This window comes from Microcebus murinus, chromosome 7 (assembly GCF_040939455.1).
Source record: "Microcebus murinus isolate Inina chromosome 7, M.murinus_Inina_mat1.0, whole genome shotgun sequence".
NCBI classification, from domain to species: domain Eukaryota; kingdom Metazoa; phylum Chordata; class Mammalia; order Primates; family Cheirogaleidae; genus Microcebus; species Microcebus murinus.
The window spans coordinates 19,308,706-19,330,106 of record NC_134110.1 but is presented as its reverse complement, the minus strand read 5'-3'; the positions used below and the strand labels follow the sequence as shown (position 1 = coordinate 19,330,106).

At 40.7% G+C, this 21,401-nt stretch overlaps 1 protein-coding gene across 2 annotated transcripts in view; it reads left to right on the top strand.

The window, feature by feature from the left end:
* Positions 1-21,401, top strand: part of OTUD7A (OTU deubiquitinase 7A) — a 286,462-nt gene that overhangs the window by 173,033 nt on the left and 92,028 nt on the right. The window contains exons 3-4 of one of the 2 annotated variants that reach the window (XM_012764622.2): positions 3,114-3,208; positions 4,947-5,101. In XM_012764622.2, coding sequence (XP_012620076.2) covers positions 4,951-5,101 — 151 coding nt within the window. In that variant the 5' untranslated portion in view covers positions 3,114-3,208; positions 4,947-4,950. The other variant, XM_012764624.3, reaches the window with a different exon arrangement.

Here is a 21,401-nt window from a genome sequence, read left to right as displayed (position 1 = left end):
AAACCATCAGTTACACCAGAGTCAAAGCAACTCGATTCAGGACTCAGGAGCACTTGAAGGGGCTCTCACTGGCCAAAATTAGGACAACTTGAGCATCAATAAAGGTGATAGCTTCATCTACATTGGATGAATTGAAATGCATCAAGTACCTTCAAATGCATGAATGCAAAATGGTATTTTGAAAAAAATAAAAAAAATGAACTGATTGCCATTGGAGGAAGCTTGGGAACCAACTCGTCCAAGTAAAATGATGAATTGAAAAGTTATAAATAAAGCATTTATCTTGGCTTTTCTATTTGAAGTCTACACAGTGTCACCAAATAGGAGATTAGTGGAAGTTTGCCCTGGTGTAAGTATTCCAGCTAGCAAATGAAGGAGTAGCCGAATTAGATAGTCAGCATGTGCGACCCCTTGTGCTTTGCTGGTCTGGGTCAGTGGCTGCCTCTGTCACCAGCAAAGACTTTCAGATCCTCAGCACCACCTAATGAAAGAAGACTGCACCAAAATTTGCCCAGAATTGAACCTGAGTCTGACCAGGTCTTAAATCCAAGTGCTAATTTACAGGAAATGCAGAGGGCAGAGGATCATGTGACATGGCACCTCAGGAACAATCTGTAAAAGCCAGATGGCAGAAAACTCTACAAGGAAAATGATCAGGTTTGTCTGTAAGCAGAAAAAAGTTGGAGGCAAAACCTATAGATTAAAAGGGACAAATCAACCAGTTTCAATGAGTATATCTTATTTTAATTCTTGTTCAAATGAACTGAAAAACTAAAAATATACAAATTTTTAACATTTGAGATCATTGGAAATTTTCACACCATCTGGATATTAATTGCATTAAAGAATTATTGTTAATTTTTGGATGTGACAATGGTAATGTGGTTATATTTTAAAGAGTCTTTTAGAGACATATTGAAATATTTCTGGATGAAATAATATGTTTTCTGGGATTGGTTTCAAAGTAATATGGGGTAGGGAAGTGGTTGGAGACAGAAAAGAAATAAGGTTGGCCAAGAGTTGATGATTCTACCTGAGTAACAGATATATTGGTGTTAATTATCCTCTTCTGTCTACATTTCTGCATATTTAAATTTGTTATTGGAAAAGTATTTTTAAAATATTAATATATACCATGGCTTAATTCTGCACTTTCCTTGTCAGCCTAAAAATCTAAGCTTACAAGTATAGCGATTGGGGCATTAAGATGCCATTTACAAATTTTAGCATCTCACTTTCTCATGGCAGTTAAACCATCTGGTGTCCACCTGTGCTCAGGGAGCTGCACTGGACTGAGCCGTGGCCCCTAGATTAAAGGTGTGCCTCACTCCGCCCAGAGCACCTGCTGGACAAGTGGGAGGGTGCAGTGCCCACATGTGAGCTTCCTCCGAGCCCCAGGTCCACGTGGTGGGTTCTGGCACTGCCTGCCATTGCCACTGGAGCTTCCTCCAGATCCCAGGAAGGCACAACACTGGGCATTTGAGAGCATCAGCTTCACCGAGGAAAAGACGAAGGGTGGCGAGACCCCGGAGCAGTGCAAAATGATTATCACGCAGGCCTGTCTGTCACTGTCAGGCCAGGCCTGTCTTCTTATTCCTCAGTAAGAAGCCTGTCCCCTTCCTCATCGAGGGCTTTTAGGTTGAATTTCCTGTAGAAATTGCTTTATCACAGCCAGAGTTATTCTCAGACCCATCTTCATCTCTAGCTTGTGTCGTGGGAGTTAAGAAAAGTAATATGTGTGACCCGCTTCGAAAGTGATAACGTGCTCTATGCACATGAATGCTCTGCAGAGCCAGACTTCCCACAACTCTTGCCCCTGCACTGGAAGGCACTGGGCTCTCTTAATTTTCCTCTGAACCATGCAAATGCCCTGGAAGATGTTTCACTAATGTGACATCCACAGAAACCTTTGTCCCCAAGTTCACCACACTTGCCTGAGGTCAGAATGGCAGCTGGCAAGGGATGGACCAAGCAGACTCCAAGAAAGAGAAATGTTGGCATCTGAGTCTCCATCATTTCACCAATGGAGCCCAGATGTCTGTGAGCCCCTCCCAGGGTGGGCTTCCACACCAGGAAGGGCAAGATTAAAGCATGCCTGACCTTCTTTTATATGTTATCATTCACAGTAGGGATGCATGAGCCGGAGCAGCCGGCAAGGATGGCCGAGGGGCAGGGGTGGCGTTAGGTTTAAGACATACATCTTGAAGTGGAGATGCACAGTGGCCTTTTCCAACATAAAACATTCATTTTAAGCCCCACCCCCTTTAATTGCTGTCTGCATGAAAGACAAGATACAGAGGAAACAAATCTTCACCCCCACAGTGGTAAAAGCTTGTTGAGTTCACAGCATGGCAACCTGGTGTAAGTACAAAGCTGCTGAACTTGCACCATTCACAGTAGCCAAGAGACGGGGCAACCTGAGTGTCCAAAGACAGATAAGTGGATCAAGAAAGAGCTTCGAACACATGCTGCTGTTGCAAGGCCCCTGAGGACCTCGTGCTGAGTGAAATAAGCCAGTCACAAAAGGACAAATACTGTGTGGTTCCTTACACAAAGGTCTCTAGAGCTGTCAAAATCAGAGAGACAGAAAGTAGAATGTGGTTGCCAGGGGCTGGGGGAGGGGAGAGCGGGGAGTCAGTGTTTAATGGGTGCAGAGTTTCAATTTGGGGAAGATGAAAAAGCTCTGGAGATGGATGGTCATGGTGGTTGCACAACAGTGTGGATGTGCTTAATGCCGCTGAACCACACACTTAAAAATAGTTAAAATTGTAAATTTCATGCTACGTATATTTTACCACAATAGCTAAGATTCAATGTATTGATATGGTATTTACTACTAAAGTTGCAAACAGCTCTGTACTGTGAAGTGATACTCACTTGTAATACAACCACTTGCTAACATGAGGAAAGTTGAGACACCCTTGTAGGCCCCCTGCGTGGGAGATGTGGCCAGCTGGCAGGCAGGGGCGCTGGGGGCCCAGGACGGCAGGGGACATGCCTTGGGCGATGGGCCAGGACCCAGTTGTAGTCTCCTGTGACAAGAAGCAAAGCCTTCAGCCTCAGTCTGAGGGTAAGGAGAGTAACATGCTCTTGTTCTCTGATTCGTTCCCCAGGTGGCAGTGACAAAAGGAGAGACTCTCCCGGCCGCGGTGCTGGTGCATGGAGAGGAGGAAGAAGACAATTTCCTAATTGGTACCACATACATCAGGTCATATAATTTTCTTATTTTGTAGCCACACTGACCAAAAATTATACCCAAGTAGGAACTGTGTGTGTCAAGATGGGATAATCACAGTGAATGTCCCGGAGGTTACAGACCTCGCTGCCCAGGCCCCTGGGTCTTCATGATCTTGCACATGAGATGTCCTATGTCCTATGTCCTCCTTTCTTACAGAGGCACAGGATGGCTCAGATGGGTGAAGCGCTGTGTCACAGACAGCTGGGGACAGAGCAGGGTTCAAATTAGCCCAGTGTGCCCAGCTCTGAAGCACAAGCAGCTGCCACAGAACCCACCCCACTGAGCAATGCCCATCCACGGTTATCTCCAAAGAAGGAACAAAGGACAGTCATTAATAGCATGAGATTCAAACTCTCCCCACAGTGTGTAAAATTAATTACATGCTTGCTACTAAAAATTTTTCATCATCTATCTGTACTAGGGTCAGCAAGCTTTTTCTGTAAAGGTCCAGAAAGTAAACCTTTCCTGTCATGTGGGCTTTATGGTGTCTGTTTTAACTGTTCAATTCACTCATGTGCTAAAACAGCCATGGACAATACAAATGGGCATGGCTGTGTTTCAGTAAAACTTCATTTACAAAAACAGGTGGTGGACCATATGTGGCCCATGGGCCATAATTTGACAACCCCTAGTGTGTCAGCCATGACTGGATACCTGCCAGGGGGCCCCCGCATAGTTCACTAGTGTGAGTCACTCTGGCATGTAGCTTTTCTCCAGAAACTGGCTGCTATAGTCAGCTGGGGTCAAGCTCTCAGATGCCCGATGTACCCCTCTGACTGCAACTTATTCTGCTTAGGAAACCTGACTTTAAGAAGGTTGTTGGATTGTTACTGTGAATATGACAACTCTTAGCAGATGGCACATAGTTTAGTAGTCATCTTCAGTAAGTTTGCTATTTCAGTCAACTATGGATTAACCTGGAATCTTGCCTGATAGTGGGTTGAAGGGGTGGGATGGTGCGTTGATAGAGGCATAACTGGGACATAGAGGGTAAGGCACATTCCACTGTGGAAATGTTATATATCTGTACAACTCAGAAGAGGATTTGAAATCTAGTGAGTCTAAGTGTACTCAGGTGTGTTTTTTTTTAAAATCTATTCATTTTCCCCCATTCGTTATTAAAATTGATAGAATATAAGGTGAGAAGCACTAGAATTGGTGGTGATCCCTTGCCTCAGTCTATCTGGGCTGCTATATCAAAAGACCATAGACTGGGTGGCTTATGAACAACAGGAATGTATTTCTCACAGTGCTGAAGGCCAAGGTAAAGGCTCCAGCAGAGTTGGGTATGGTGAGGGCCCATTTCCTGCTTCATAGATGGCAACTTCTCACCGTGTCCTCACATGGTGGAAGGGAACTCTCTGGGGGTTTTTAGAAGGACACTAATCCCACTTATGAGGGCTCCACCCCCAAGACCTAATCACTTCCCAAAGACCCCACCTCCTGATACTATCACATAGGGGTTAAGGTATCAACATGTGAATTTGGGGGGATATAAACATTCGGACCATAATGCCCTTCTCTCCTATGACGTATAGAAAGGGACCACATTTTCATTTGACTTTTATAATGTTTTGCATGAAGAATAAAATTATTGGCCCAAACCAGTCCGAAAATGCGTAACAGCAGGTGGAAGCGGTTCCTTCTTTCCACTGGGTCACCTCTGTTCCCTCGGTGGGTAAGATGCCTTTCCTCTTCTTCCCTGCAGATGGATGGTTTCTAGCCTGCTTCCAAACCCCACCTCAGCTGAGTGTTGGGCAGCACTTCTACATGATCATATGACTCTTGATATGGACGCAGTCCTGTCAGACTTTGTTCGGTCCACGGGGGCAGAACCTGGTCTGGCCAGAGACCTGCTGGAAGGTAAGCCCGCCTCCTTGTCCCCGAAAGCATCCTCAGGGGCATAACCACCTTCCAGATAAGAAGATAAGATTTCCGTTCCCTGACAATAGTCGTACTTGGGCGGTCTTTGGACTCTTTCAAAAGTCACAGAAAGTGCTGGTGATGAAATCATTTTTGTTATTCTTTATTTGGGGCATGAAATAAATGGTCCAACTCTCTACAATAAAATCGCATGAAGCACTAATTGCCTTATATTAAATCTTACAGGTATTGAGTAAAAATTGATCCATACTTATTTTTTAAGAAAATATATTTAGTGGAGCAGAAATTGTAAAACACTTAAGAAAATAGTTTCATATCTCTTTCTTAGCTGAGAGAAAAATATGAATACTTTAAGCCAAAGTTTTTGGCAAAAAACCCACCAACTAGTTGGTAAGTAGTTGGGAACAATTCACAAGCACAAAGGCAACGTTCATCTTACTACTTGTCAAGTCGATGACATTTGCTACATGAAACAATGTGCGCCATCCATATATATGATGTTTTCAGATGTTTAGCTATAATCATAATGGACTAAAAATTAAAGTTCCTTTCTCCAAAATGGTTTTACTTTATTTAATTATTTATTTATTTATTTATTTTTGGTGCTGGTTGTACCAGGAGAGGAGGTGGGAGGAGCCAGCAACAACTTCTCAAGACAGTCATAGGTGTAGGAGGAGAGAATTTTCTAGTGATTACTCTTTGCTTCACATGTATAAACTGCAATGTGTGGAGTTAGTAAATACTTTGTCAAGCATGGTAAGTCAGAGTGATTCTTTAAGACACTTAGGGAAGAATATGAATTACTGTATGTCTGTATAAGTGGAGATGACTGTTGAATCCTATTGAAAATTAAGAACCACCTCTTAGAAGTTTAAGAGAAAATAGCAATGGCAATGGCCTGGCTTTTACATTTTCCTCATCCTCCCAGAATTTCAAACCAACTCAGGGTTTAGAATCAAATATGCTCAGAGAATTTTTGTGACCTATGGCAATCAAAATGCAATTCTCACTTCCTGCTATTCATATCATATAATGTCTCCCCGCCAGTTTCTGTGGTTTTTGTTCATTTCAGTGGGCAACAGTGTGGAGAAGTAGGTTGGCAGTGAGATCTGAGTTTGAGTCCAGACTCAGCCACTTACAAGCTGTGAGACAGAGGGCAAACTATTTTATTTCCCTTAACCTCAGATTTGTTTCTGTAAGTTGAGCCTAACCTACCTTACTAGGTGATTACAAATATTAGAAGTTGTGATATAAAGTGATGTGCACAGCATGTAGCAGATGCTCAAAAAAAACCCAGTAGATCATCATAATTGTGGTCACCATCATTGTAACTAGCAATAACATTGATATTAGTTTCCAGACAGCCTAAATAGGAAGCGAGAGTTGTCATCTCTTTTTGTTTGTTTAATTTTACTTTTCAAATTAAAATACAGAAAAAAATGACCTTTTCATGTCTAGTTCTATGGATTTTAACACATATACATATTTGTGTTATTACTACCACTATTGAGACACAGAAGCCCTTCTTCAACTCCAGATTCTCTGTCCTGCTATCTGCTATAGTCAGACCCTTTCCCACCCCGTCCACTGGTAACTGCTACTCTATTTTCTATTACTAGTTTTGTCTCTGTCCAAGAAAGTCACATAAATGGTATCACATAGAGCCTCATCTTTTCAAACTGGCTTCTTTTACTAAGCATAATTATATTGAGATTCATCCCACTTGTGTGTCAATAGTCTGTTCCTTTTCACTGCTGAGTAATTTTCCTTTCTGTAGATGCATCACAGTTTTTTTGTCTCTTCATCTGTTGAAGGGCACTTCAGTTATTTGCAATTTTTGGTAGTTATGACTAGAGCTTCTGTGAACATTTTAGAACAGGTTTTTGTGACTATGGTTTTCATTATTTTAGGGTAAATTAAAGGGGCGGGATCACTGGTTCACATGGAAAGTGTATGTTAACTTTGTAAGAAACTGACAACCTGTTTTCCAGAGTGCTGTCCCACTTTGCATTCCCACCAGCAATGTATGAGAGTTCCAGCTGCCCCACATCCTGGCCGGCACTTGGTATTTTTCTTTTTTTTTTTTTTTAATTTGAATTTTAGCCATTCTGATAGATGTGTGATGGTATTTCTTAATGTGTTGATTTTCATTTTCCTAGCATCTAATGACGTTGAAGTTTTTATGTTATTATTTTCTACCCATACATTCTCTTTTGTGAAATGTCTGTTCAAGCTGCTTGCCTATTTCTAAACTGAGTTGTTTTCTTATACTTGAGTTTTAAGAGTTCTTTATACACTGAGTACAAATCCTTTCTCAGATATGCAATTTGCAAATATATTCTCCCAGTCTCTTCTTGACTTTTCATTCTCTTAATAGTGCCTTTTGCAGAGAAAATTTTAAATTGTGATACAGTCCAACTCATATGTTTTTCTTTTATGGATCATGCTTTGGGTGACTTGTCTTGTGAATTTTTGCATAACTCCAGGTCATGAAGATTTTCTACTATGTGTGGTCTCTTCAAAGTTTTATGCTTTTATGTTTTACATTTAGATCCATTTAAGTTGATTTTTGTATAATGTGGAAGATTTTAGTTGAGGTTCATTTTTATGTATGTGGATATCCAATTGTTTCAAAATCATTTGTTGAAAATATTATCATTCCTTCATTGGTTTTTGAATTGCCTTTGCACATTTGACAGAAACCAACTGAGCATATGTGTGAGGATCTACTTCTTGACTCTGGTTCTAGTCCATTGATCATTATATCTATTCTTTTGCCAATACTGCACCAGATTTATTACCATTGCTTTGTAGCAAGTCTTAAAATCAGGCAATGTGATTCCTCTAATAAATTTTTTCTCATTTTCAAAAATGTTTGAAGTATGCTATTTACTTTGCTTTTCCATAAGAATTTTAGGATTAGCTTGCCTCTATCTATAAAATATCCTGCTGAGGTTTTGATTGAAATTATGTTAAATCTGTATGTCAATCCTAACTATGTTGTGTCTTTTGATCCACAAAGTATAGCCATACTTTCTATGTATTTAGACCTTCTTTGAGTTCTTTTATCAACCTTTTATAGTTTTTAGCATATAGATCCTATACATGTTTTTGTTAGATTTATATATCTAGGGGTTTTTAAGCTATTGCATATGATATTGTATTTTTTAACATTCTAGTTGCAAATTATTCATTGCTAATATATGGAAGTATAATTAATTTTTGAGTCTTGATCTTGTATCCTGCAATTTTGCTAAAGCCAAACTCAATCATTTGTTGTAGGAGGGCTGTGTGTGTTTGTGTGTGTATTCCTTGGAATTTTCTACATAGATAATCATTTTGTCTCTGAACAGAGACAATTTTATTTCTTCCTTCCCATTCTGTATGACCTTTTATTTTTCTTGACTTATTTCACTGAGTAGGACTTCCAGTAAAAGGTTGAATAGAAATGGTGGAAAAGAACATTCTTACCTTTTTCTTAATCTCAGGGGAAAGCATTCAGTTTTTTACCATTAAGCAGAGTGTTGGCTGTAGGTTTTTGTAGATGCTCTTTATTAGGTGGAGGAAATTTGTCTCTATTCCAAGTTTGCCGAGAGTTTTGTAATGGATAGATGTTGAATTTCTTAAATGTAGATCAAATAGAGTTTTGCTTTACACTGCTAAAATACTAGATTGCATTGATTGCCTTTCAGCCGTGCCTCAGCCTTTCAGCCCTTTCTTTCGATGTTTCTCTGCCCCATGTTTTTCTCCTCTCCTCTGAGACTCAGATGACATGAGGGTTAGACCTTTGGTTACTGTTTCACACATCCCCATGGTTCTGTTAATTTTACTTTTCAATCTTTCTTCTGTCTGTTGTTCAGATTACTTTCTATTGATCTGTAAGTTTATTCATTCTCTGTCATCTCCATTCTGTTATTTAACCCATCCAGTGAGTTTTATATTTTAGTTGTTGAATTTTCTCATTTCTGACAGTTCTACTTGGTTCTTCTTTATATCTTCCATTTATTTGTGAGACTTTATCTTTCAAGAGTGTCCTTACTTACTTGTTGGAAAATACTTGTAAAAATTGCTTTAAAGTCTCTGTCAAATAATTCTAATACCTGTTTCATCCCAAAGCAGCTGATGAGATTTCTCTGTTTTTTGTTTTGTTTTTGTATTTCTGAGTAAATTTGAATTATATCCTAGGCATTTTGAATATTGTATTTTGAGATTCCAGTTCTTAAAATATTACAGTGAATATTGTTATTTTTGTTTTAGAAGATAATCTCCCCACTTGTGGTCACAGCACAAGTTCCACGTTCCCACCTCTGTGGATTGTGGTTCCAGCAAACGAGTCTGAGAAGTGCCATTTGGCTCTGTCTCTCATGTGTGCCAGCTGCCGGCCAGCCTGGGGCTCTGGCGGTAGTATAGCCATATTTCAATATTCAAAGTCTACGTCATCTCTTTACTGTCACATCCACACTTGTAGAGCTCAAGGGTAAGCCCAGAAGTTCATAAGCAACGTTAAGGGGTTGTTCTCCCAAACTCCTGCCTTACCGTAATCTTCTCAATCGTTTCTGGAACCTGGGCTCCACCTTTCAGCCCTCCAGCCAGCTAGAGGAGTTGGGCTTCATTTCCCCACTCTCTGGAACACATGACTTGCCTGCACCATGTCAGAGCCAAGCATCCTGAAGCCAGAGAGAGAGAATAAAACCACTGGGCTCCTCCCCACCCTCTGGGGACCACAGACCCTCTGACTGGAGAGGAAGTTTCCCTATCCTGAAAGTTTTAATTTCCTGCCATCCCCCACTTGGGCCACAGAGTTGTTTGAAGTCTAGGGCACAGGCAACTGAGAAAAAATTTGGAAGAAAAAGAACAAAAGATACATGAGGGATTCCCATACTTTCTGTGAACATCAGAGTCCCTTTTTCCTCCTTCTTGAGCCAGAGCTGGTTCGCTTCTCCGGGAACTCACGGCCACTGTGCTGAGTTCACACTGGGGACGGTGGAAGGAAGAAGTGTTGAACTCGCCAGCGGCTCTGTGGCACTTGGCGTTGTGGGCTTCATCCTCCACCCGCGTGCTGCCGTTTTCTGCCCTGAGCCCAGCAGGGGCCCCACACGCTCTGCCCCGGGGGCCACGCTGTGCTGGGCAGGAAGAGGGGGTGGCGGCTCATGTCACCTGGGGCTGGATCCTGCCCTCTGTTCTCACACGCGACAAGACTGTGGTTCCACATGCATGATGAGTTCTTTAAGGCGTCAACATTTTTTAGTTCAAGATCTCTCTAAAAGCCAGTGTCTCAGAGAATGAGATATTTTCCTTGTGAGGCCTCAGAAAGACGTGTGCTGGCAGGGTGTAAATAATGTAGGGATTGAGAGGAGGGATGTCTAAAGGGAAAGAGAATCCCAGTGATGGCAGCAGCTGGGTGGAAGGTACGGTTCTCTCTGTAGTACTTTTGTAATTTCTTAGGAGTATTTGTTATTATTTATTTCAAAATGGAAAGTTTAAAAAAAAAAACCCACAATAATGGGAATCCCAGTACAGCAGAAGGTGGCCTTTGAGAGGAAAGAGTACAGAGGCTGGTAGCAACCCTCATAAAGGGGGAGGCACGAGGCAAGGTCAAAGGCAGGGAGACACAGAGAACGTGAGTGCCGATCTGCCTCCGGGCGGAAGGGCAGCCTTGCCTGTTCTCCTGCTTTCTCCATGCCGGCCCTTTGCATGGTCCCAAAGGGGACCCTCCCAAACAAATTTGGGTCAGATGATTTCTTCTCCCAAAATCCTTTGAGGCAGAATAAACTCCTCCACCTGGTACTCACGGCCCTTCAGCATCTGGCCTGTTCCATCCTTTGCACCTCACCACCCACTGCATTCTTCCACCATCGCTTTCCCAGACACGGCAGCCACTCTGCACACACTGGCGCCGCCCACGCCCTGCACACACTCTTCTCCCTGTTGAAATCGGCTTCTCCTCCAAGATGCATCTTGAGCTCCTGGACAGCAGGGAGCATACAAGGTTTTGTTTGCTGTGTGTCCCCAACACCTGGCACATCTATTCCCTCGACAGAGTGATCCAGCTACTAAGGGTCCAGCAATAAGCAACCAGACAACCCAAAGAAGAAATAGCATTTGAGCAGTTAAGGCTATGGAGAAACCTAAATCAAGGGAGGAGACAGAGGGTGTCAGTGTGTACTATTTTAAATTAGGAAGGCCTTGATAAAAAAAAATGGGATCTGAGCAAATATTTGGGGAAGTGAGAAAGTGAGACGTGGGTATCTGGGGGAAGAAGTTTCTAGGGAGAGGTAGGATTAACTGATTTTCTTTGCCATTCCCTAGAACTCGGGATTTCCACTGTAATATATATCAGTTATATTTGGTTGTGCCTTGTTTTATAATTACTCACTTGCTTACCAAGTGAGATCTGCTCAGTCTTGAGCACTGCCACCAGTTCACCAGCATTCACTGCTCTTTTTCTCACGTTTGTATGACTATCAGGACTGCCGTGGGCAAGTCACACATCCATGAATGGAAACAGACGGGGGTCTGGTGACTGTGACTCCTAAGTAGAAGTTAATACACATGAGTAGGCGGTATGATGGCCTTGGCCAGAGCTGGGACTGTCTTGTCGGTGCGTCTAGAAATACTGAAATGAAACTGTCCGGCTGGTCTTCCTACTGTCCTGTCCCCACTGGGGACAGCTCTGCCATTAAACTAGACATACTAGAAATAAAATGGAAAAAAATAAGCCAAAAAAACCTCTCCAGGATCAGATTTCTAAGACACCTCCTCTGGCCTGGCCCCATTTCAGGAAGACACATTCTCCTTTTAGAGAGCTGTGTATATTTGAATACTCTTAAAAACAAACAGACCCATTAAGACCATATGTGGTAAGTCTCCTTTTGTCACAGTGATCAATTAAGTAGCTCTTATTTCCGTCATTTCCTTTCTGTTGGGGAAGGTTGTAACCCCCAGGGTATCCCTGGCCTATTTTATTGACTTTACTCAATAGTCTGTCCCATTGTGGCTGCTTGAAATTAAACACTTCCTCTCTGGCAAGCCAACCACATACATCACAGAGTCTTCCTCGATGTCTGTTGGTGGGTAAGGCCTCCCTTTCCTGTCTCCCAGAACCCTAGACCATGAATGGGCTACCCCGAGTGGGCACTCAGGAATGTGGACGACATTGAGTCAAGATGACTAGGGAAGGAACAAAGGAACGACAGGCCTGGCAGAAGAAGGTCCTCTGATTCTGTGGCTCAGATTGAGTCCTATGTGGTTAAACACCTTTTAATATTAAAAAGTAGCTGTGCGAACTAAAATCAGTGTAAAATATTTTCTATTCTAAATTGAAATATTTAAATAGGAGGCTGCTGCATGTGAAGAACTCCCACTTGAGCAAAGCCTTCACGTTGGTAGTCTGCAGGCACACGTGGAAGAAAGAAGAAAAGGCCCTGCCCTCACGGCCCTGCCTGCCCAGGCCATCTGTAGGCCCCTGTGCTCTGACAACCCAACATAAGCGACTGAGGCAAAGGTTCAATCAGTGGAGGTTTACTAAGCCTGAGCTTGAGGATGTGCCTGGGACGAGCACAAACCACAGAAGCATCTGTGCCCTGCGTTCTCGGGAGGGATGTGGGAACTCGGTATCTGGGGGAAGAGGGGACGCAGAGAAAAAGGAGCAGGGGTGGGCAGGGAGACAAATGGTTACATTAGTGTGAGCATCTAACTAGTGCCCAGGAAATCTACATTTAGGTACAGTGAGATGAAAGTTTGAAGAGAAAAAGGGAGTAAAGGAAGAATCAGTTATGCATACGTCCCTGGTTAGGCGGGAGAACATTTGATCTTGTCCCATCTCTGAACCTGGGAGAATAAACTTGAAATAACATTATTGTTGATTTGCCTCTGCCACTCAGAGTATGCTGATCTGTGGGTGTGTGAGCAAGCTCTGTCACGTGAGAGGATTAGGGGAACACTGCCCAGTGCTGACACAGAGCTGTACCCACCAGCCAAACTGGAAAAGCCCTGAGTATAATATCCTTTGAGGTCTTGCCTCAGTAATAGGGAATAAGTAGCCCTAGAATGAAAACTTCTCTTGTCAACTGTAACAAGCCTTAGCAGCAAGACCTAGAAGGATCAAACTGTTTCCAAGAAATGTAGCTATATTCCAGAACAAAGTGCAAGAATTCTTGTAAAAATATAAACTTGTCCAGCACCAAACAATGCAAAATCCAGTCTGAAACCAGGAATTCAAAGTAGCAGGAATGTATGACCCATTAGGAGCAGAAATTATTCAATCAAAGCTAAACTAGGACTGCTATAGATGTTAGAATTATCAGACAAGAACATTAAAAGTTATTATAACTATATTTTGTGTTCAGAAATTTTAATAAAGCTACTGAAGATATTTTTAAAAGCCCAAATTGAACTTGCAGATATGAAAACTACAATATCTGAGATGAAAGAGTAACTCAGTGGGATTAACAGCAGATTGGATATTACAGAAAAAGAAAGATTATCGAACATGAAGACAGGAATAGAAAATATCCAAAATTAAAAACAGAGAAAAAAATAGAATTAGAGAAATTTTAAAAGCATCAGTGAAAGCCAGGTGCAGTGGAGCACACATAATCCCAGCTACACAGAAGGCTGGGGGTGAGAGGATCACTTGAGCCTAGGAGTTCAAGGCCAGCCTGGGCTGCATAGCAAGACCCCATCTCTAAAAAGAAAAATTAATTAAAACAAAGCATCAGTGACCTGTAGAAAAATGCAAGCAAGTGTTATTGGAGTCCCTGAAGGAGAGATATAAGGGACAGGAAAAAAAATATTCTAATAAACAAGCGGTACCTATGAGGAAATTTATATCACTAAATACCTTTATTAGAAAAGAAGTAAGGCCTCAAATCAAAGACCTCAATTTTCACCTTGAAAACTAAAAAAAGAAGAGCAAATTAAACCCAAAGTAGACAGAAGAAATAGAATAATAAAGATCAGAACAGAAATAAATGAAATAGAAAACAGAAAAATAATAAAGTCTGTGAAATCAAGAGAGTTCCTTGAGATCAATGAAATTGATAAACCCCTACCCAGAAAATCAGAGGAAAAAGAATATGCAAATTTAACAATATCAAGAAAAAGATGACCTCAGTACATATTCTATAGATAATAAAAGGATTATAAGGGAATATTATAGTCAATTCTCTGTCAATAAATGCAACAACTTAAATGAAATCCGCAAAATCTTTGAAAAGTACAAACTACGAAAAGCCTATGCAAGGAAAAATTAAATAACCTGGATAGCTCTGTATTTATTAAAGAAATTTAAGCTGTGGTTTACAACTTTCTCACAAAGAAAACTGCAAGCATACATAGCTTCATTGGTAAATTCTACCACACTTACAAAGAAAAAATTATACCAATTCTTCCAGAAAATTGAAGAAGAGTTATACTTCCCAACTCATTCCAAGGGGCCAGCATTAATACAAAAACCAGTAAGAGAGATGGGGTCTTGCTATGCAGCCCAGCTCAATACTTGTTTATGGGTTCTTTTTAAAGGTAAAGTTTACATACAATGAAATGCACAAGCCTCAGGTGTACCATTAAAACATTTTGAAAAATACACACACCTGTGTGACCCAAAATGTTATCAAAATATAAAGTGCTACCATCATTTCAGAGAGTTCTCTCATCCCTTTTCCTAGTCGAGACCCATGCCCTCCTCACCCCACCCCCCCAAAACCATTGTTCCAATTGTTTTGCCATCTTAGATTGGTTTTTCTTGTTTCATAACCTCATATAAATGAAATCATACAGTGTGTTCTGCATTGTGTCTGATTCTTCCACTAAACATGTTTCTGAGATCCATGCATGTTGCATACATCTGTGGTTGATTTTTTTTTTTTTTATTGCTGAGTGGTGTTTTATTCTGTGGCTATACCACAGTTTGCTTATCCATTCACTATCTGATGAGCATCTGGATGGTTTCTAGGTCTGGCTATTAATAAAGGTACTACAAAAATTTGTATACAAGTCTTCTTATGGGGATGTAATTTTGTTTTTCTTGTATAAATACCTATGAATGAACTATCTAGATCATAGGTAGATGTAGCTAGATCATAGATAATGTGTGTTTAGTTTTAGAGAAACAATTAGACCTTTTAAAATTATGTTTCTATGGTTTTACACTACCACCATGACAATGTATGAGAGTCCCGGTTGTTCCATAATCTTTGACAACATTTAGTGTTGTCACTCTTTTCAGCATTCTTGAATGGCTTAAATGCAGCCATTCTAGTGCGTTTAAATGTCATTCCATTGCAGTTCTTGTAAAGTCCCTCTGGAACAAACCCAATACACTACTGTTAAGCCATTGGAAAAAGCCAGTTTTCTAATCAATTTCTGTATTTTTGCTATTTGGAATATTTTATTTCTTCTGACACTATATGTCATCTTCCTAATTAGTCATGGAAACCCCTCTGATAGTATTCTTCATGGTTTGTTGTGAAATGTTAATGATTATTTTATGATCTTATAGCTTTTATCATACTTCTGACTTTTTCATGCATGAATATTTAAGATGTAACTCTTCTAAGCAATATATAATTAAGATATTTTAAAAATCCATTCTGATCATCTGTCTTTAATTAGCGTATTTAGTTTACCTACATTGTATGTGATAACTGATATATTTGGTTATAGATTGAACATCTCATTATTTGGTTTTTGTTTGACCTTTCTGTTCATTGTTCCTTTTTTTAATCTTTCTTGCCTTATTTTGTATAAATCAAAAATTCTATTGATTTTCTCCTCTTTTAGCTTCTTACCTACACAGTCTTTTACCACTCTTTTAGTAATTATTATAGAGGTTACAACATACTTCCTTGACCACAAGGTTTCCCTTAAATTAGTACTTTGGACAATTCAAGGAACTTAGTGCTTTTAAACTCCCCTTCATCCCTTCCTGCCTTTCATGCTAATGTTTTCCCATGATTTGACTCTATTTCAAATTCTGTGGAGTACTGTTATTTTCTACAGGGTCAATACCTATTTAAACATATAAAAATTTCCATTGCTCTTTATTCTTTCCTGCATCTCTGAGCTTCAATCTGGGATCATTTCCTTCTACTTAAAGAACACTCTGTAGTGTTTTCTTTAGTGTGCACCTGGTGATAAATGTCTTGAAACGTTTTATTTTCCCTTCCCTTTTGAAGGCTAATTTTGTAACATACAGGAATCTATGCTGGCCATGGTGTACTCTTCAGCACTCTGAAGATATTCCATTTTCTTCTGGCCTTCATTATTTCCATTGAAATGTCAGCCGTCTGTCTTATTGCTCACCTGAAGGTCTGTCTTTTGTTCTCTTCCTGTTTCTAAAATACTTCTCTTTAGCTTAGGTTTTCAGCAGTTTTATTATAATGTGCCCACTTGTGTTTTTCTTGTATTTATCATCCTTGGGGTTCATACCACTTCTGAATCTGTGGCTTGATATCTTTCATTAATTTTAGAAAATTCTCAATCATTATCTTTTAAAATATTCTTTCTGTCCCATCCTTTCTATTCTTTCTTTCTGGAGCTTAATTACAGATGACCCCTGAGTTACAATGGCTTAACTTATAATTTTTTGACTTTATGATGGATTTATCAGGATATTAAATGCATTTTCCACTTATAACATTTTTTACTTACAATGGATTTATGGGGACATAATCCCATCGAAGGTTAAGGAGCATCTGTACACATGTGTTGGATCTCATGCTCCTTTCCTGTACTTATGCTTATGGCCTTCTGCCTATATCTTATTTCCTACCTCCTGCTGTGTGAGCCTGTGTGTCTATGTGTCTGTATGACTGCTTCAGACTGAATATTTTCTTATGACCTATCTTTTTTCTATTTATTTTCTTTTCATGGATGCCCAGTCAGCTCTTAAACATATCCATTGAGTTTGTAACCAGCCTGAGCAAGAGCAAGACCCCATTTCTATTAAAAATAGAAAGAAATTAATTGGTCAACTAAAAATATATAGAAAAAATTAGCCAGGCATGGTGGCACATGCCTGTAGTCCCAGCTACTCAAGAGGCTGAGGCAGAAGGATTTCTTGAACCTAGGAGTTTGAGGTTGCTGTGAGCTAGGCTTATGCCACAGCACTCTAGCTTGGCCAATAGAGTGAGACTGTGTCTCAAAAATATATATATATATATATACATATATATATCCATTGAGTTCCTATTTTTAGTTAGTCTATTTTTCATTTCTATGGTTTCTACTTGACTTACTTTTATATTTTCCAGCCTCTGCCAAAAATCTTTAACTTCTACATATTAGATATAATTAATTTAAAGTTAAGTTATGCATCACTCAATGATGGGGATATATTCTGAGAAATGTATCTTTAGGTGATATTTGTCATTGTGTAAACTTCACAGAGTGTATTTACACAAACGTAGATGGTATAGCCTACCAACCACTTAGGCCGTATGGTAGAGCTCCTAGGCTATAAACTTGTACAGCATTTTACTGTACTGAATACTATAGGCAGTTGTAACACAATAGTAAATATTTGTGTATCTAAACATATCTAAACATAGAAAAGATAATGCTTTGCACTACAGCATGTGACTGCTATGACATCACTAAATGAGAGGAATTTTTCAGCTCCATCATGATCTTATGGGACCACTGTGGCATGTTGTTCATCATTGACCAAAACATCATTATACAGTATATGACTATATGTGTTTTCTAACTCTATGGTCTAGATTCCCTTTTTTAATTGTTGTTTCTGTCTTCTGCTTTTATTTTATTTTTTATCTTCTCTTGATTTTTCATAATCCTAGCAATTTTAATTGGGTCTTGGATATTGTATATTAAAATTTTAAGATGTAATTTTAGGCTCTGGGTGATTTTGTCTTTTTCCAGAGAAATTTAAGTTTGATTATTTCAAGAAGCTGGGTTGGGGGCACTAGCAATCTAAGACCACTTTAGGTCAACTAGGTATTTAAGTAATTTGAAGCTGAACTTAATTCTCTGCTGTGTCTCTTCTATTTTTAGTTCACTTTGACTCTTAGCCCTACAGGTTCCCAGCTGAAAGCCTGGAGTGGCGACCAAGGTCTGTTCTTCTTTGGGGATCCTGAATTCCAGTTTTTATCTGCCCAGGTCCATAAGATTTCTTGAGAGCTCTGCTCAGCACCTCAGCCTCTCAGCCACTGCTTTTGTCATTGGCAATGTCCCCAAGGGAGAAAGTGGCTCCAAATGCTGGATTCACCTCTCTTGTCTCCAATCCTGTTTCAGATTTTAGCCTTAAAGTTCCTAAGTGCCTTTGTACTCTCTGATGTCATCAAACAGATTTCTTTCTTATAATTTACCATATTTTCTAGTTACTCTAATGTCAGTATTGACCTGAAACAATCTACTCCACTGCTTCCAGAAGCAAAACTCCCAAGAGCAGTTTGACCTTGTTTACTGTGATATCACTGATAAACACTTCAATATTGGAATAAGCAGATAGTAGTTTGTGTATGATCTTTTTTATCAAAGAACCCCAAACTGACTAATGTCAGCAGTATATAACTAATCTTGAAATCAAATATTATTACTTAGCTCACATGTAGAAAAGAGTGGTTGTAAATATTACCTGTTTAATGTCCAGATGGTATCTGTTTTTGCCAAGTGAACAAAGGACTACTGACTTCCAAAAGAGAAGTTGTGCATTAGACAGCTAATGTGACAGATGTTGACATCAGCTTTGTAGCTTTGTAGTGTTGCCGTTTACACAGATGAATTTTGTACAGGATGTGTAATTCCATTACTGTCTAACTTAATACATATTTGCAATAAAGAGAATTTTTCAAAGCCATGAATACAGATTATCTGCCATTGTTTATATTTTACTAGTCATACTAGAAAATCCAGTTAACTTTTTTAGCCATCTACTTCCTGACAAATTTATCTTAAATAACTCCATATACCCCAGTACTAAAGGATGACTTCTGTGTTGAGGGCAATTGAGCATGTTTCTAGCCTTCTACCTCTGTGCACCCTCACATGGGTGCTCATAACAGATGCCTCTGAAACCTGCCCCAGCTCTACCACTCTGTCTCTGTGTCCCTTGAGGCTAAAGTAAACCTGCCAGGGCTTTGCTCATGAAGATTGTAAAATAGTAAAGCAAAGTTTCACAGCAACTCTGTATATCTAGCAAGAGATGTTTATATGAAATACAGGTTATTTTGCATTTGCCCTGGGCCAAAAATTCCAAGCAAGGAGCAACTATGACTGGGATGTGAGGATGTATGTAGATCACTGGATTCAAACAGGGGATTTTGGTGAAAGGTCATCTAGATGTTTCATTTTGATTGAAGTCAGTGAGCTTTGTTCTTAACAATGTTCTCCTAGGATGGAGACCGAACTCCAAGAGTATACAGAAAGGCCTGCTGATGGCACTACTGCTGCAGCTGCTGCTTCGGCCCCTGGTAGAGAGGTAGTTCGATGGTTGGAATGTGAGCTTTGTCCTTTGTCACTCTCTGTCCACGTGCAGAGTGGCACAGTCTCCCTAGTGGCACAGAGAGGGAGCAGGGAGGGCCCTGCTCAGACGCAGAGACGTCCTGGGAGCGTAGCTACTGGGGTTTCTTACGTAATCAACAGCATGTTTGGCCTGAGGCATAGATTAAGCCATTTAAGAAAATGAGTCTGAAAAAATAACTGATTGTTCTCTGCTTTAATCAGTTTGTCCTATGATTGCAGACCTGAGTTCCCAGCAGATAGGAGATGGGTGTGGTGCACATGAAGGCACCCCCTGACGGCTCTGCCTAATAGGAAACCCCTCACAACCAGGCCGGTTTCCAGGCTGTTAAAGGAAATGCAAATCTGGAGCCGCTCCTGGCTCTGCGCAGGTAGGATGCAGGCCCAGGTGCTACCAAGGAGAATCAGTCATCTGTTGCACACAGAGGGTCCAGGTCAGTGTTTCAGAGGAGAGAAGTTCAGCTGTCAGTGCAAGCAGTCCCCTGTGACTGAGTGAATGGCCATTGTCCCCAGTGCACCCCCATGTGTCCAGAGGATCCCCCACATCTCACAGTTAAGGATCCTTGAGGTCTGTGGCTGCCACAGAGGGAGCCAGAGTGATGGCTGTCCCCAGGCCTACAGGGCACACTCAGCATACACACGGTCACCCACACACCACACAACACGTCTACCCAGAGAACCCAGGCACCCTGCATACTCCCTCATACCTATTCTACACGACTCATCTCCCAACACATGACACACAACGCACATCACAGGTACGTACCTCACACAACACATTCATCATGCACACACAGAACACATTCACCATGCACGCTACAAACACAACACATTCACCATGTACCCACACAAACACAGCATAACACATTCACTGTTACACACAAGCACAACACATTCACCATGCACACACATAAGCACAATGTAACACATTTGCCATGCACGTACACACAAAACACATTCATCATGTGCACACAATACATTCTCCATGCACACATATGCAACATGTGCACATACTATAGACACACACCATACCCACTCTAACCTGACACAACATACAAGCCACACATATGCCCCCATGCACACAGCACATGCTCAGAGCACGCACATGCACACTCCACTCACAGGTCGGTCTCAGCCCTGCCTCCGCACACGCTCCCTCCGGGGTAGCGTCTGAGTAAGGACAGGGTGGGAGGAGCTCTACTCTGGATGGAAAGAGGAATGGAATATGTTTTCAGTGTTTCAGTTGTAATTAAAAACATTTAAAATACATATTTAAAAAAAAATAATACCCACACGCAATTTTGCATTTATGTACAATTTGCTGTTTGTGGAAATTAAGAATTCAGTGTCTTTCTACCATACTGGAAGGTAATTTGGGAAATACATAAAACATAAAGTGTAAAATCTAAATTCAGTATATGCATCAAACTAGTCCAAACTGGCTTTTGTTCTTGGGACATTAGAACCGTATTTCTCTTTCTTCTCTGGCTCCCAAGCCGGCAAGTTGGCCAGCTCTGTTTTAGAACGCAGCACGGAGTTGTCATTCAGAACATGAGCTCTGGCACTTAGACATGCTGAGTCTGGGTGCGGCTTCCCTCCCTGTATGCGTGCGAGCGTAGCAAGCTACTGGGTTTTCTTCAATACTGACACAGACACCGGCATCCTCATCCCACTACAGCAGGATTGCCATGAGAACTAAAGGAGGTGGCAGGTGTAAAATAGCACAATACCTGGCACAGTGTAGGTACTTAAAGAATGAATGAATGAAAGAAAAAGTACATAAATGAAAGAGGGAGTT